Source organism: Quercus robur, chromosome 2 (assembly GCF_932294415.1).
Source record: "Quercus robur chromosome 2, dhQueRobu3.1, whole genome shotgun sequence".
Taxonomy (NCBI): Eukaryota; Viridiplantae; Streptophyta; class Magnoliopsida; order Fagales; family Fagaceae; genus Quercus; species Quercus robur.
In genome coordinates, this window is record NC_065535.1 from 88,940,883 (window position 1) to 88,957,703 (window position 16,821).

Consider the following 16,821-nt stretch of genomic DNA (forward strand, 5'->3'; position numbering starts at 1 on the left):
GTTACCCATCCTAGAGGATGTAAAAGGAAAGCAAAATTGATCAGTTCTGATTGATTCAGAATCCAACGGTGGCTGATTGGTTGAAAAAAAATATAGTATTATCCCAACGTACAGGACCACTCTCTCGAATAATTCAGCACCCACCAACACCAACCCATCTGACCTGGCAGGGGGCACTCTCGTAAATAATACCATTACCGTAATTTTCACTTTCCCCTCCTCTCTGCAACTACAAAATTTTCACTTTTCCCGCCCAAACTCCACTCTCTCTCTCTTTCTCTCACTATACATAGTGAGGGAAAGAGAGAGAGAGAGAGAAAAATAATGTTCTCTTCGCAAAAATGCCAGACCTCGGAAACCTGTCCCTCTCGTCTTCTCTCGCTCTGACTAACCTCAAGCTAGTCCCTGACCCAGACCCACCCAAAACCCTAGACCAAGAAGCCCGCCATTGGGACCAAAGGTTGCGATTCCCGATTCTTCACAAAGGGGAGGTCAGCGATGTCAATGGCAATGGCAATGGCAATGGAAATGGAAATGGAAATGGAATTAGGGTTTTGAAGCGGAGCCGGGGCTCGTTGGACCGGCCTAAGAAGGCCAACAATGGGAAGAGCTTGGAGGACCATGTGAAAGCTTGGGCTCTGAGTAAGATGGAGTTAGGGGTTCCCGAATCGCATTGCTCGCTTCCTTTCCTCGTTGGAGCTCCCAAAATGGTACCTTCATTTTTACTCACTTTTGAGAAATTGAAAAAAATTTGATCTTTTTTGGTACAGTAATTTGGGAATTGTTTTTAGTATAATTTGTATGTGATTTAAAGTATTTTTTTATTTTATGAAATGGGATGTGCATAAATTTCGTAGCGTATTAGGGGAACTGGTTCTTTCAAATGCAGTGAAGAAGAAGCAATTTTATTGAAATGAATGTTAGTTCATAAGAATGTTTTAGGGACAATTCTGGAGCTTATCCGCTTTAAGCTTTAACTAGTTCATCAATTATAATTTACAACAAGTTTACTAGCATCAAACATAGTCCCCACTTTGTTGAGTGATGATTCATTCTCTAGGTTTCTTCTAATGTGAGGCGCATGAAGAACAACTTTCGAAGATAGAGATTTGCCAGAGGTTAATTTTAAGAGTATTTTTCTGTGTCCTGCAAGTAATGTAGTATGAGCGTCTTCTAGATTGGTGCTCGGTCCATCTATGACTTCCCTTATAATTGAGGAATAGCTTTTTGCTAGAACAAATATGTCTGGTGGCCTTTTTGTCCATTTTCTGTTCAATTATGTTCGTTGTATTTACTTCAGAGGCAACTACAGCTATCACCTCAGATTCTGTTAGATTAGCTTGACACTTGGGTGATTAAATTTGAAGCTTGTCCAATCTTTCCACCAGTTTTCAAGCGTAGGTGGAGCTGATTTATTTATTTATATTATATTATATTTGTATTAAATTTGAAGCATTTTCAACGTAATGAACTTGTTTGAAAGGTGTATTTTTGTAATTTTTGTTCATGGACTTGTAAATGATTTTTAGTGAGAATTGTGACTCCAACATGATGCTTTGTAATGCATTCTTGTCATTTGATACTTCCCTATTTTGTTCCTCACTTGTTGGCATCCATTTCAGATTGAATGTCTTGTTTGTCATAATTATATCTACCCTGAGGAGGGGGTGTTATGCTCTGTTCGTGGTTGTCAAGGACTCTACCACATACAATGTGCAAAGGAAAAGCTTCAGGTCTCAAATCTGAAAAAATTCAAGTGCCCACAACATGTAAGGTCTCATCAAACCCAATGGTAGTTTCTTTTTTCTTGATTTTTAGATGTATAAATCACTGCACTGTGTTAATTCAGTTCAATGTAACAATAATAGATACACACGCACACACAACATGTAATGTCTCATCAAACCCAATAGTAGTTTCTTTTTTCTTGATTTTTGGATGTATAAATCACTGCACTGTGTTAATTAACTTCAATGTAACAATAATACACACACACACACACACAAAATGTCATAATTTATGCTTGTATACAGCAAACAAGCTGGCTATTAATTTGTATTTTGAAGCTGCCGTGCGTATTTTTGTGCTTTATTGATTTTGATACACCTTCAGTAGTTGGTCCACTTATTATTGAAATTCTTTCTAGGCTGTCAATACACACTTAATAGCTGGTCTTTTTTAAAATGTGGATCACATCAAATTCTTACTATATTGAAATGGAAAGGCACACCAAGACATCTTTTGGTTCTTACTATTCCTTGCATTTTGTTAATTTGATTAAATGTAACAAGGTTGCATGCACACTTTATCTTATATTATGCCTCTACATAATAAAAAATCTTGCTTTTATTCTATACGTTGAAGGTGCTTTGTATATTTTTGTGCTTTATAGATTTAATACAACCCTTCTTATATTTGCACTACTTATTATTGAATTTTATATAGGCTATTGAAATGTGGGTTTCCTTGGTTCTTTTTTGCTGTTGTAAGAAATCCTTCGTTTAATGTTTCTTTACTTATGAACACCCCCCCCCCCCCCCCCAAACCCCCCCTTTTTTTAAAAAAAAAAGAAAAAAAAAAAGAGAAAGAATACCTTCATTTAATGCCATGATGTGCTTCTATTATATTGTTTGGTGTCTTATCTGCCGTCAAATGTCAGCTTTATTATCATTTTATTTTGGAGGTAAGTGTGGTAATTATTTTCAAATCTAATCATCTCTTAAGTCTTAACTTTTAGGAGAGATTAAGAGCCCTCATTTATTACTTCGGAATGTCTCTTTTTTCATATCTGTTTTATAATACTGTTATTTCTGAATTTTTTTGTGTCATTTTCTGAATCACAAGTTTTTTTTTGTTTATTTATTTATTTTATAGATGGTTAAATCGACACTTTTTTGCCCCTGTTGATTGATATATGTTAATTATTTTTTTTTCTGTCAGAATAATGAATATCTAGATATTCTTATTCATTATTATACTTCTACTTGTAAAGGTGCTAATGTATTTTCCATCTTTCGATGAGCAGGCCTGCTTCATTTGCAAACAGAAGTTACATTGGCGGTGTGTGCGGTGTCCAATAGCATCGCATGATAAGTGTGCACCATGGCCAGACCAAGTAAGGCATTTTGAAAGCCAACCAGGGAGAGCTGTTTGCTGGAGGCATCCTAGTGATTGGCGACTAGATAGGAAGGTCAAATTTTCCTTTCCTTTGTCAATTTGGTTTCATTACTATTATTACCTTTTTGAAATATCTATTATAAGGGTATTGTCATTGCCTGTTTAGTAATTTTGATAAATGCTACCCTGGGTCCCCTCATCTTCATAACTTTTTTCAGCAATATTTCTAGTTATATCAATGCAATCCACATGAGGACCATTCTTTTATTATATTGTATTCTACCATTTGTTTTGACTCATTGTACCATGATTGTGTCTTGGTTAACAAAAATTCATAAGTCAATTTGTATTAGTATAACATGTCTAGTTTTGAGTTTGTATAATTCATGTGCTATGAAGCACTGATGCAGCAAAATGGGTGCCACACCGGTGTCTGACGCGGGGTGCGGCAGGTGACGCTGTTGCCCGAGTATCGGTGCCGCGTCGAATTTTTTTTTTTTTTTTTTTTTTTTCATTTTCGGATGCGCCGACTCGCACCGATTCGGCTCCGATGCGCGCTGAACCAGGCCGATTCGGATCGTATCGGCCGAATATCGGTGTGTTTCGGCCGGAAAAAGGAAATCGGCCGGTAAAAAAAAAAGAAACCTAAACCGAAAATACCCATGGATATTTATACAAGATAGCCGTTGTCGCCGTCACAATTTCACTGGCTTTAACCCCTCTCTTTTTCGTCTGCTTCTTCCTTTTTTTTGGCCAGAGCCCCAGCCTTCTGTTCTGTTTCTTTTTTTGATAAGTTTTGTTAAATGCCTTTGTTGACAACTTAAAAGGCTTTATTTTGATTTTTGTGCCTCTCTAACCAAACACGTGAGCCATTAAGCCACATCTTCCATTTTTTTTTAATGGGAAGCTACACCTATTTTAATACCTGCCACATATATCCTTTATTTTGTTTTTGGACTGACCAAATACGTGAGCCACTAAGCCACATCTTTTTTTTATTATTTATTTATTTATTTATGGGAAGCCTCATCTATTTTAATACCTTTGTCAATAATTCAAGTGCCAAAAACTTTTGTGTTCTTATTACTATCTATTTATTATTATTATTATTATTATATGAGTTTTCTATTATTATTATATAAAAAAGCATGCTTAGCAATATATAAAATATATAAATAAAAATATTTTTAATAATTTTTTAATCGTTGCACCCGCCGCACCCACACCCTATATTTTCAAAAATTGCCGAGTCCCGCACTTGTACCCGCACCTGTGCTTCATAGTTCATGTGAGGAAGCAACATTAGACAAGACATAGTTTCTATATATTCTCTTGTGAAGGCCTTTTTGTGTGTTGTGTGGGCATGTGTTGAGTCCATGTGTGGTGTTTAATAGGTAGATCTTAACTATATAATGATTGCGAGAAACAGTAATTGTAACTTGATGTGGCTAGTGCTTTTCTTTTGCTATGAGAAATGGTATCTAAGGACCTTGATAAGGACATTAGGGATATAGGTGGAAGATATATTGATACCCAAATTGGATATGAGTGTGAGTTGCGTGGGTGTGAGTCAATTCCCACATCGAACGTGTGCTAGGTTAATCTGGGTTATATAAGCAATTATGGGGAACTCTAATTGTAACTTGACTAGTCCTTTTGGGATATGGAGTAGATGTGGATAGCGTTTCCATCAGGTCACGACACACATGATTGCCAATCTTGTCATGTATGCATGGACAAAAACACACTGAAGCTTGTTGTCTTTGCAAATGGAGCAATGGGTGTTAAATTTGTTATCTTGTGCTCTAATGGCCTTTATTTTCACTAAGGGCCTTCTGTTCACCAATCTTTAAATTGCATCATTCCAATCTGCTTATATCACCCACCAACAATTTGAGAGGGGAATGATAAAGAGTCAAATCTTAACCATGATTCATGACCATGATTGATGCCTTCAATGTAATGGAGAAAATCATATCTTAATTATGATTCTTACCCATGACTGATGTGTTCAACTTGCATATTATTGTCAATGAATGTAAATTCACACCCTATATACAATTGCAAGGTCAAAGCCTAAAGGCTCAATCTAATATAAATATAACATTACAGCCCTAACAAGGAAACTCTTCCCAAATTACATTTATTAATTGCTCATGAATCAACACATACATCTTAAGTTCTTTTTTTGGTGGGGGGTTATTTAAATCCCCATTGGACCTGTGGACTACAAATCAGAGTTAGCCCTTGTAGCACCCACCAACAGTTTGTGGGGGAATTGTAAAGAGTCAAATCTCATTTGTAACGCTGTATTCTAGAATAATGGAATAAAAAATAACCTGCCAAAGGGAGTTTAGGAACATAGGGGTTGATAAAAAGAAATTTCTGGGGGAGTTGAAGAGGTTGGATGTGGAGGAGGTATGTGGGCTCACTAAGGACGAGAAATGCTGAAGGAATGAAGTGCCATGGTAGTTGCAAACTTGTACATTTATGAGAACCCTCTGAATCCCACTTGTAGGTTTCTAGAGGTTGCAACTTTCCCAATATTCTCCATCGCATGACACCCTGACTTTGTGAACATCTATTGATTATGAGGAAGAATTCTAGTGTATATGACCCCACTGGTAGGAATTTGAATGTTGTTGTCCCTTCCCTGATATTTTCCATCTTGTGACAATAATGTTATGTAAGCATGTGGTTGGCATCGGTTTGTTCTATACTTTTTAGGAAAATATAAAATGATGAAGTAAAATCTAGAAAATATATTTTATGAGGAACATTCTAATGTGTCATTTGTTTTTGTTTTGTTAAAACCATATGAACATTTTGGCAAGTGTGAAAAATTGTTGAAAGTAAGGCATTTTGTGTTACCTCTTCAAGTTTTTGGTTAGTTTGTTGCATTAGTAGAATCGCAGTTCAATGTGTGTGTGTGTGTGTGTCTTAGATATCTTTTACCTCATTGTTCAATAGTCTTTCACATACTGTACCCATTTTTCAGTGTCTGTATGTATTTTAGTTGCTTTCAACCTCCAGTTAAGCATTTAGAGTGCTGAACTGTGATCAATGGACTTCTCAATACGTTGTCTTGTCATTTCTTGTGGGGCTCTTTGATTTACCATCTAGAGTGCTTTAAATACTTTTGTGGTTTATCAAAGAGAAAAAGATGCTTTTGGGGTTGAGTTATACAGATTGAATTTAATTCAACTATCTCTCTGTATTTTAAATTTTCATTGAAGTTTTATTTCTTCATTCAAATTTTTCATTGATTAGGCTGGCTGACAAGACTGATATATTTGTTGAATGAGCAGCATGCAGCTTGGACAAGTGACATAAAGGTAAAATTCATGAGGAATCTGTTAATATAATTGTTTGAACTTATATAATGTAATCATATGTTACATGAATGCCCTGAAATTAAGTACCCATGTCAGACATGACAATTCTTGGTTAGTGGTATGGACATGGGATATGCTGGTGCTGGGCCTGCCTGCTGTCACACAGTGACGTTATAGATGTGCCAAAGAAACGAAGAGAGTAACATTCAGGATCCTATGAATCTAGAAGATTTTTTTACCCAAAATGTTGCAAGGATGAATATTTTATAATAAGAATACTTTGTTGCACGCAACTTTGTTTGCATGAATAATTTATTCTGTTGTGACATATAGAATGGAAAAAATTGAATTTTTTGGTATTGATTTGTCTCCTTGTGGTTAGAAATTGAAAGTGGAGGCACTCAATATCAGATGCAAGTTAACACCCAACACAATCACCCCATGTAAATGTAATTTTGAGAAATGCTTTAGGAAATTTGCATATTTTCATTTAATATTTTCCTACCTTCAAAGTCTAAACCTAGAAATTACTATGCTTTGTCTGTTAGTTCAGTAGAGGAGTTATGTATTTGTACTTTGGGCGTTAGTGTTTGTTGTTTATGGTTTACCTTGTCAGGATGGCCTTTAGTCTAGGCCCATACCAAATCAAAGAATGAACAAAATGGAAGTAGAGGGAACATAAATCTTAATCTGACTAATTGAATCAAGAAATTTTTTCAACTTATACCTGTAACTTTTTAGAGAAGCAAAGAAAGTCCTAAATGTTCTATTGCATATAAAGCTGTAGATCTTATATTTGTTTAGTCATCATCATATACCAGTGTCTAATTCTCTTTCTCCCCGAAAAGATAACAAAACTCCTCAAATTTCAGGAAGCTTTTGGTCGCTTGCCTCTGCCTTATATGGAGGAGGAGTTCAATGTTGACTCAATATGTAAAGACATGGAAAATAAAGTGGAGCCGCCTCCCTATATGCACATCAGGCGCAGTATCCTATTCTGTTATGTTCTATATTGGATTAGTTATATTTTCTCTGCACTATCATTGTATCAATCATTTAAGCAAATAATTGCATATTTGTTAAAAAATTTATTGAGCAACTTCTTGGTGAAACAGTGAATGTTGCTCCAATTTGGCAGGTTATTTTTTATTCCATTATTCTAGAATTCAGTTTTTATAACTACTATGGCACTGGCCTCAACTGAAAATAGATATCTACCTGGTTAAGAAGAAGCGTGATGATGCTGATGATGATATTGGATGCACAAATTGCAGTTCTATGTGCTCTGAGGATTGTGTCTGCAGGTCATTTATTTCTTCGTTTCTCCTTTTTTTGGGAGGGTGCGCCCTGCCTGCTCTTCCCCCCCCCCCCCCCCCCTCCCTCTTTTCTCTATTAAAGTGGAGGAGAGATATTATCCATTGGCATGTATTAGAGTATGGAAGTTTGATTCTCTTAATTATGGAATTGATTGGACATAAGGTTGGGGTAAACAGAGAAATCATTTCTTCATTTGAAAATTGAAACACTAAAAGAATAGCTCATATTCAGACCAAGCTATCATGTTTCCTCAGTTTGATAATTTTCTCTATGAAATGTAATTGGTTAGTTTTTTGTAGATAAACCACAATTTTTCCTGCACAAATTACCAAGAGCCATGTAGCTCAAGTGGTTGATGCCTCCTAATGTTTCTAAAGGAGACATCTGGGGTTCAACTTTCCCCTCCCCCAATTATCGAATTATCAAAAAAAATATATAAAAAAAAAATCCCTGTGCAGCAGTGGCACTACTTTCTTTCCTACCTCCTTCAATTAAATTCTTTATTAACTACATTGCTATTCATTTGAGTAGCAATGTTATAGATACTCTAGCTGCTTTAGCATTTTGTTTGTATTGCGTAATAGGGTTCAATGCATAAGCTGCTCTAAGGCATGTCGCTGCTCAGAAAATTGCACAAACCGGCCATTTCGCAACGAGAAAAAGATCAACATTGTCAAGGTGAAAATTTTGAATTCATGAGTGCATGAAGGGTTTTTTTTTTTACCTCAAACTTGTATTGTTTAGGAGAAATTATTTAGGCTTTTTTCTAAGTTGATGTAGTTCTTGGTTTCTAAGTTTACTAACCATTTAATGGTTATCTTCCTCTCAGACAACACTCTGTGGTTGGGGAGTAGAGGCAGCAGAAAAAATTAATAAAGGCGATTTTATTATTGAGTACATTGGAGAAGGTAGTCTGTTTTATTTGAATTTAGCTTATATTGTCACAAGCCTGCAAATTAAAAAAATAAAAATAAAAATAAAATCAACCTTTTGTTCTGTTGCTTTGGCTTTATTTTCATGAATAAGAATCCCACATTTCAAGCGTTGCCTCTGTTACTCATGCCTTGTGATGCCAATCTTCTTTTTTATTTTTCACTTTTCTTGGGTGTATATATGATTATTCAGGTCACTATATCCTGCCTACTTGCTTGGAAAGTTTGTCATTTTGTAATCATAATTAGGTAGGAGGATTTGGAAGTTGATTCAAATTGTGTGTATGTGTGTTAAAACATGAGCCTTCGAAGCAATTTCTTGTTGCTGCAGCTGTGTGCTCATATAAATCATAATTGCTTTGCTTCTATAGGAGATTTTCATTTGGCTTTTCTCGGGGTTGCTAGTGAAAATGACAAAATACTTTTCTTTGTAAAATAAAGTGGGGTGTCATTCTTGTGAAATTAAACATATTTTTCAAGCTTTTTGTACTAGTTAAGTTGTTGGTTTTCTGTTTCAGTCATTGATGATGCTCAGTGTGAGAAAAGACTTTGGGACATGAAATACAGAGGTGCACATAATTTTTACATGTGTGAAATTCGAAAAGACTTCACAATTGATGCAACTTTCAAGGGGAATGCTTCTCGCTTTCTAAACCATAGTTGTGATCCCAACTGTGTTCTGGAAAAGTGGTTAGTATGATTAGTTTACTGGCTGTTATGTCCTTTCTGGTTTCTAATTGATATTTTCCCTTCCAGGCAAGTTGAGGGGGAAGTACGTGTCGGTGTTTTTGCTGCTCGGTCAATCAAGGTTGGAGAGGCGTTAACGTATGATTACAGGTATATCTGGTTGTACCTTGTACTTATGCTTTACTTTGTTTATATAAACCCATGTTTTATGTTTCTGGTCCTTTATTAGTAGTCCAACAAAATAAACAATCAAAACCTGTCACTTATAAATAAAAAAACAATCAAAACCAGTCATACATATGGATGAAGATGCAAAGTATTTGATATGTGCATATATTTCAATTACTGTGTACGTACATATGTTTTATTTTTTTTCTTTTTTGCTAACGTGAGTGTCTAGATTTCTTCGAGCACCTAACTATTTTCCCTAGTCTGTGTAGTCCCTTCGTTCCACAAACACTAAGTAATTATAGGAAAGAATCCTTTAGAGATGGCCCCAAGATGTTGGTTAGGAGTTTTAAACCCATGACCTCATAGATCTCATAAAATCTTGGGAACCACTAGACCCAACCCCTAGCGGGTAGTTGGGATAGTGGTTACGCTTTTGGTATGTGATTAGAGGTGGAGATTGGGAGGTGAGTGACCGTACATTCACAAAACCATGACATCTATGTGAGCGTGGCAGTACCCCTATCAATTCATTCTTGCACATTCTCTAGCCTGGCTCTATTATTACTCCAAGTAAATAATATCCTCTGAAACCCAAATGTACTAGTTGGCACTGTTATAGGATCTCTCTGAACTCCATCCTCCCAATTTTTCTATCAATAAATCCCTTCTTCCTTTGTTCAGTAATTTTATTAAAATCACTTGTACACAACCAAGGCTTCTAGTCGATTCTGCTCAGGTACTTGAGGAGGGTTCATGATTCTTTCCGGCAAGAGCTATCTGGGTATCCATAGAAGCCCGACCTCCAACACTTGTCGGGGCCACTAACTATGTGAGCATCGATATATTGGCATAGGCTTTTGATTATCTTTTATGTAGGACTCTCTTGAGTTCTCCTTGTGGCTGTTGCATGAGGCAGATGATGTTGCTGTCTTTGACCTTTGAAGTTGATGTAAATTTTCAACTATTTCTCATTGCAATAATATGATATAATGATGTATGTGCCTGTTTGCCAATTAGCAAAAAGCTTTTTGTTTTTTTGTCTTAGCTTTATTTCAAATAATCTAACTTTAAGCTTTTATCTTATTTTTACTCTAAAAAAATTTCTAATTTTTTGTAAATAAGCTAGGTTTTAGTTTTTTGACTCACATTATGCAAATAAGCTACTGAAAGCAAGGCAATTTCCAAACGGACACATAATATTTTCTTCATGTCTTCCAATATTATTGGTTTCAGAACATCTAGCTGACATCAATTTTGTTTTTGCCATACCAAACCAATGCTGTTGGCTGACTCTTCTCAGCGCCCATAAGGCTGTTTGTATGCTTTTTAGCTTTGATTATTTGTTTATAAATGTATTCAGCATGGTGTCTATCAAACCTACTTATATCTCCTTGTCTTATTATTCCAATATGTGTTCAATTCTGTCATGTCCTCAACAAAAGTCCACCTATTTGTCTTGCATACAATGAATTTAAAAGCATTGCTTTATGATCTCTCCGGTTTTGCCATAGCTGCCTTTCTCTCCAGAATCAGTGCCACTTTATCTGTAGACTAATTGTACTGAAGTTTTGCATGTAACGATCTCTAGATTCTTAACAGGGGTGATTGATTATTAAGAAATTGGGTTCATTATATTGACTGGCTCCATTAACTAATTATCAGCATGAAATTTGCTTGTGAGCAATCTCTTATTTTGTTTTCTGAGGTTTCTTTCTAAGATAAAAGAATATTATCTATAGAAAAATGAGATAATTTGTTATACCAATTTTTATGAGAATTATATAAAGTAACAGGTCCTTGTTATACCAATTTTTATGGCTACTACAAGTTTCTAGCATATAATTTGTTAAGAGTCAGGACCTGTGAGTTGCAAAAGAGTGAGAAGTTATCTGGTTTTTGGCATTGTAGATTTGTGCAATTTGGACCTGAGGTGAAGTGCCACTGTGGAGCTCCAAGTTGTCAAGGCTATCTTGGGACCAAAAGAAAGATTGGTAAAGTGGATATTTGCTGGGGAACAAAACGGAAGAGAACATCAACTTCTTGCTTAACTATCATAGCAGTATGATTTGTATTGACAAATGTTATAATAGTCATGTCATAAATCACTTCCCATAAAATGTGGTCAAATAAAAAAACTAAAGAAAAAGAAAAGGAAAAAAGAAGGGGAGTAGAAAATACAGTCTCTTGTCATTGTTTTTACACCATTCAAGCTATTACATCCTCTCCAGATGTTTTTTTTTTTTTTTTTTTTTTTGTAACATCTAATTCCCCTATTCCCAGAATTTTTCTTCTGTAGGCTTGTAAGTGTAACATTGTGAGTCAGCCAGTTACAGACAAGTAAAAAAATTCAGGAAAAAAAAAATCTGAAAGAATGTCAGATTGGTTGGAATTATAGTTCTGATGTATATGCGGCACTGAAAGTTGTGTTCACAGCATCCTTTTCATGACTAATTGATTCCATTGTCTTGAGTATATTGTACCTTACATTATTATCATAACAAAATATTCTCAAATTCCCGAATGGTGTGCTGTTGGGTTTTTCTCTTTTGGTGGGTGTGATACACAAGGTGCTGTGCTTGTTTTAAGGAGTGAATTCCTCCTCATAGAATTGCAGATGCTTGTTCATGTTCTTATTACCTTGTCCATCTTCACTTGACCAAAGAGAACCTGTGTTCATTGAGGGTTTATTTATTTTATTTATAATCATTCATCCAAGTACACCAATTCTTTTGTACCATACTAGCTAGTCTCGTATGATAGGAAGGATTATCTTGATTCTGCTTTCACATGCATTCTACCTTTTCCTCTCCAATTTCAGCTATACGTTAGCCTATATGAGGATTTCTAATTTTCTATATGATCCATGTATAATATATTAATATTCCTTCTTGTATAAAATGGCATTTACATTTGGGGAGTTTGTTTGAATTAAGCTATTAAGATGTGAAAAGAAACAAGAATTGTTAAACATAGTATAATCATTTAATTGAACCATGAGATGTACGGGTTAGTCTATTGTGTAAGAGTTTATTTTATTTTTAATTAAAACTTAAAATCATGGTAAATAATTAAAATAGATAATTCAATGTCTTTTGAATAAAGTTTGACTACAAATTTGGTTATAACCAATTATAAGAAGTGGCATGTGTTCTTGTTATGTGCAATGCACATTACTCACTTAAAACTTTATTTTTTTAAGTGTGCATGGTTTAGTAAGTCGTGTATTACAATGACACATCTTCCTATTGTTGGTTGTAACCTAAGCTTCTAACCAAGTTTGTAACCAAACTTTATTTATATATTTTAAACTTGGTTTTATTCAAATTTCTTTTGTAATTTTAATCATAATACTTTATACTTATTAGACTTTTTTATTTGCTAAGTGATTAAGGAGGAGAGGAGTGATAATGAGGATTTACCAAGAGAATAATTATCCTAATAATCTTAGATGACGTTTGGTACAAGGGAGTCTAGATTATTGCTAGCATCTAGATTCCTGAGAATGTGATGCCTTGTAATTTGGATGCTTAGAAATATAGCTATTCCTATATTTTGTTTAATAAGGAATCTAATAAGATTCTTATTCCTAGGAATGTGAGATTATAATATTTGGTTTATTCTTAGGAATCTTAATTGAATTATTTATTTTTCTCATTCTATCTTTGGATTTGTAAATCCAATAGAAGTCTTTTTAAAAAAATAATAATATTCCTCTAAATAAATAATGAAAAACAAAATATAAATTATGACAAGTTCATTAAAACTATAGTCTAAAAGAAGAAAAGATGAATATATCAATAGATTTGTCCATCTTGTTTATGTTGTTTTGGCGGGAAGAGATAATGTTATTTTGGTAGGAAGATAAAGACAAAGGAAAAAATATTGATGATTTGTTTTATATTTTATTTCAATTGCTTACATGATAAGGAAAAATGGTTAAAATTGTCAATTTATTAAAAATAATAATAATAATAATTTCCTTGAAGCTTGGGAATTTGGATACCCACCTGTTTTAAAGAGAATGCACATTCCTATTGAAAGGATGTTAAAGGGGAAATCCAAATTCCTCTAGCATCTCTTTTCTTAGTGTGATTTGCAACCAAACATAGAAATCTTTAAACATTCCTAGGAATCCTAAAACATTACCCCATACCAAATGCCACATTGATGTATTTAAAGTAAGATACTTAGGAAAAGTATGCTTATAACATGTAACGTCTATTAACTCATATGGTGTAAGAGTGTTTGGATATGTCATGCCTTGAATCCGTATAGGAATATGGAACGTAAGATCAAATTATCCATCCTCTCTCTCTCTCTCTCTCAACAAACATAAACACAAGGGAGAGAAAATAGGGTTTTAATATAAGACACACTACAAATTCTACTCAAAAGTAATAATAATTTTTATTATATTATTATTCCAAAGTAGAAGAACCTCAAAATCATTTAAATAAATAAAGATAGATTCTCCACTTCATGATTAGTTGCACCTGCTATTTCCTAAGCGATATCTAATCAATGAATAACTTAATATACAATGTCAATAGGAAGGAAATACAAATTTGCATTGACAATAAGATAAGTAACAACATGATATTATAGAGTAACAAAGTTAAAAAATTGTGAGCAATTAAATTACAATTATTTGAATTCAAATATGCAAACAGTAACCCTATACTTCATCACTCGTGACCAATATTTTCACTCTAGTTTAAGCGATGATATAAGAAAATGAAGAAAATTCTGTATATTGCATTAATTTGGGGACCGTTTGATAACGTTGTTTGTATTTTTTGGAAATACGTGTAGATGAAAATGTGTGTGGAAATACGTGTAATGTTATTTAAAAACTGAAAAATGTTGCTCAAATAACCATACCAAACGGCCCTTTGATATCTGAAACTACAAATATTTATATATAAAAATTAAGCCCTTAACTAACTCCTTAATCAACTCCAAACTATACGAAATTAATTTCCCTAAATAACTAACTAATCAGCTTAAACTGTGACATTTGTTTGATAATATAACTAACTCCACTACCTCTGTATACTAAACTACAAGTAGCTTAAGACCATACAAAGAGAAAAAATATACAAAAACTAGATGTCATTTTAGGTTGATTTAAACTAACACTTACTGCTGGACTTGCTTCATTTCTTTTTCTTCTCTTCTTTGTTATGCCTTGGATTAGGATCCAACTTCCTCTTACACTTGTTGTCTTTAGCCTTCTAATACTCTCCCGCAATATCCTCAAGATGAGTAGGGGAATGAATATTGACTAAGTTCATCTTGGATAATAAAAAATGCAAATTGATGCAAACTAGGTGCTTTGGTTAATGTTGAGATCCAAAATATTACAAGTATTGAAATCCAAAACTAATGAGCCCTCAAGGATAGGAAAGGCCTAATCCGTGAGCAAGGCCCATTTAAAATGGGTAAAAGGAAGCCTAAGCTCATGAATGGGTAAGCCTTGGGCCTTAAAGAAGGAAGAAAAAGCAGAGGAAGTTTGGCTCAGCCTCTATGACAAGAATCCCCAAGGAGCCCAGAAAGAGACTAGACCAAGATACCGAGGAGCTGCCAGAACCAAGGAGGGGATTTTCAGGAAGTGCAAGAAATAATCAACTAGGAGTTGGATAGCTTAGGGAAGTATGTTCATGGGCACAAGGCACAAAGAAAGACATGTCCATTAGCCGCTTGCAACTCAAAAGAAAAGACTTTGGAAACAGCTGATAATTTAGGAACTAGCACCTACGAAGGGAAGCCTGGTACCTCAGGAAGAGCAACAAGGTGAACTATAAAGGAAGGTGGCTAGGGATCTTTCAGTCTGACAAGGGGGAATCTGCCTATTTAGAGAAAAAAGACAAAGGATAAGGCATCCAAAAGGGGGGGTTCTGAAAAGCCTCTTTAGAAGCCTTGAAAAAAGAGATTAAAAGTCAGCTCCTAGGACACCCCAAAAAAGGAAGGTCAGTTGGGGACTTTTTGGAGGAAAATCTCAAAATAAGAATATAGTGAGAAAATGAGGAAAAGATTAGCCACCAATATTGCTAACACAACATTGGCTCTGGTACCCAAAGCAGCAAATAGAGGGAATCAATCGTACACGAAAAACCCTAGGAAGATACTATAAAAGGAGATCAAGCCATCAACAAAATTCATTCAGTAATAAGGAATCAAAGCACAAAGACCATCTGAAAAACTCCTTTAAATCTCAGAAAAATAGAAAAAGGGAAAAACATTGTGAGGGATCCTGAAACAGACACTAAAGGATACACTTGGATTCAAGTGGATTCAAACCTCACAATTCTTGAAAGCCTACAAAGAGCTATTTAAGTCTGTGACTTTTGAACTTATTTGAACCTTGTTCCCAGTGAAAAGAAGGGTTCAATGTACTAAAACTTAATATAATGAAATATCATTCTATTTTCTAATGATCCCTAACATCCTTACTTGATTTTTCTTTATTTCCTTACTGTTCTTTAGCCATTTATTTTACAATGTGTATATGTTTGCATGTATGGATATGTATGCGTTGTAGGGCCCATGTTTTGTGCACAACTTTGTTCGTAATCAGCCTAATATAGCTGCGGTGAACTAAGTCCAGTCCACCAAACAACAAGTATAAGATCCAGAATCCTTGTTTCTACTTAGGCTTAGGTATTGTCCAAAAATAAGAGCCCACAGTTAATAATTCTCCAATCTGTGATTTTGTCTTCACATGCAGCAACCTGATTACCTTTGCTAGAACCTTATCTCAAACCACATGGCAATCTATCTCTATGTGTTTAATCCTTTTGTGGAACGCAAAATTGGCTCCAATGTGAAGTGCAACCTAACTATCCGTAAACAAAAGTGATGTTTAAGTGGAACCTGGATGTCTCTAAGAAAACTTAAGATCCATGCAATCTCATAAGTGGCTACTGTCACGGCCCTATATTCAGCTTCGGTTGAAGATCTAGACACTATTTTTTGCTTCTTGGACTTCCAAGATGCTAAAAAATCTCCAATAAATACACAATACCTTGTAATGGATCTTCTAGTGTCTAAACAAGAGGCCTAATATGCATCAACAAAGGTTTTGACTTGCAATTCTGACTTGCTCGAGAATAATAGTCCCTGACCTAGTGTTCTCTTGAGATACTGCAGAATTCTTTGTGCTGCATGAAGGTGAGGCTGCCTTGGTTTAGCCATAAATTGGCTTAACCTATGAACTGCAAAGGTTATATGCGGTCTGGTTATAGTCAAGTGGAGTAATCTAC

General features: G+C 34.9%; 1 protein-coding gene across 1 annotated transcript; it reads left to right on the top strand.

Annotated features, from left to right (window-relative positions):
• The first annotated feature begins 238 nt into the window (after positions 1-238).
• On the top strand, positions 239-12,080 carry LOC126715689 (histone-lysine N-methyltransferase ASHR3). Its single transcript, XM_050416431.1, has 11 exons — positions 239-710; positions 1,623-1,769; positions 3,026-3,190; positions 6,426-6,452; positions 7,325-7,439; positions 7,663-7,756; positions 8,354-8,447; positions 8,599-8,677; positions 9,220-9,391; positions 9,458-9,538; positions 11,468-12,080. The coding sequence occupies exons 1-11, from the start codon at positions 342-344 to the stop codon at positions 11,622-11,624; spliced, it is 1,500 nt and encodes a 499-aa protein (XP_050272388.1). The 5' UTR covers positions 239-341; the 3' UTR covers positions 11,625-12,080.
• Positions 12,081-16,821: the final 4,741 nt, after the last annotated feature.

Bases quoted from the DNA above. Each gene is read 5' to 3' on its own strand.
- LOC126715689 (XM_050416431.1), top strand. From the start codon at position 342: ATGCCAGACCTCGGAAACCTGTCCCTCTCGTCTTCTCTCGCTCTGACT. The intron at 8,678-9,219 runs GTAGTCTGTTTT...TTTCTGTTTCAG, and splicing joins TATTGAGTACATTGGAGAAG to TCATTGATGATGCTCAGTGT. The intron at 9,392-9,457 runs GTTAGTATGATT...TTTCCCTTCCAG, and splicing joins AACTGTGTTCTGGAAAAGTG to GCAAGTTGAGGGGGAAGTAC.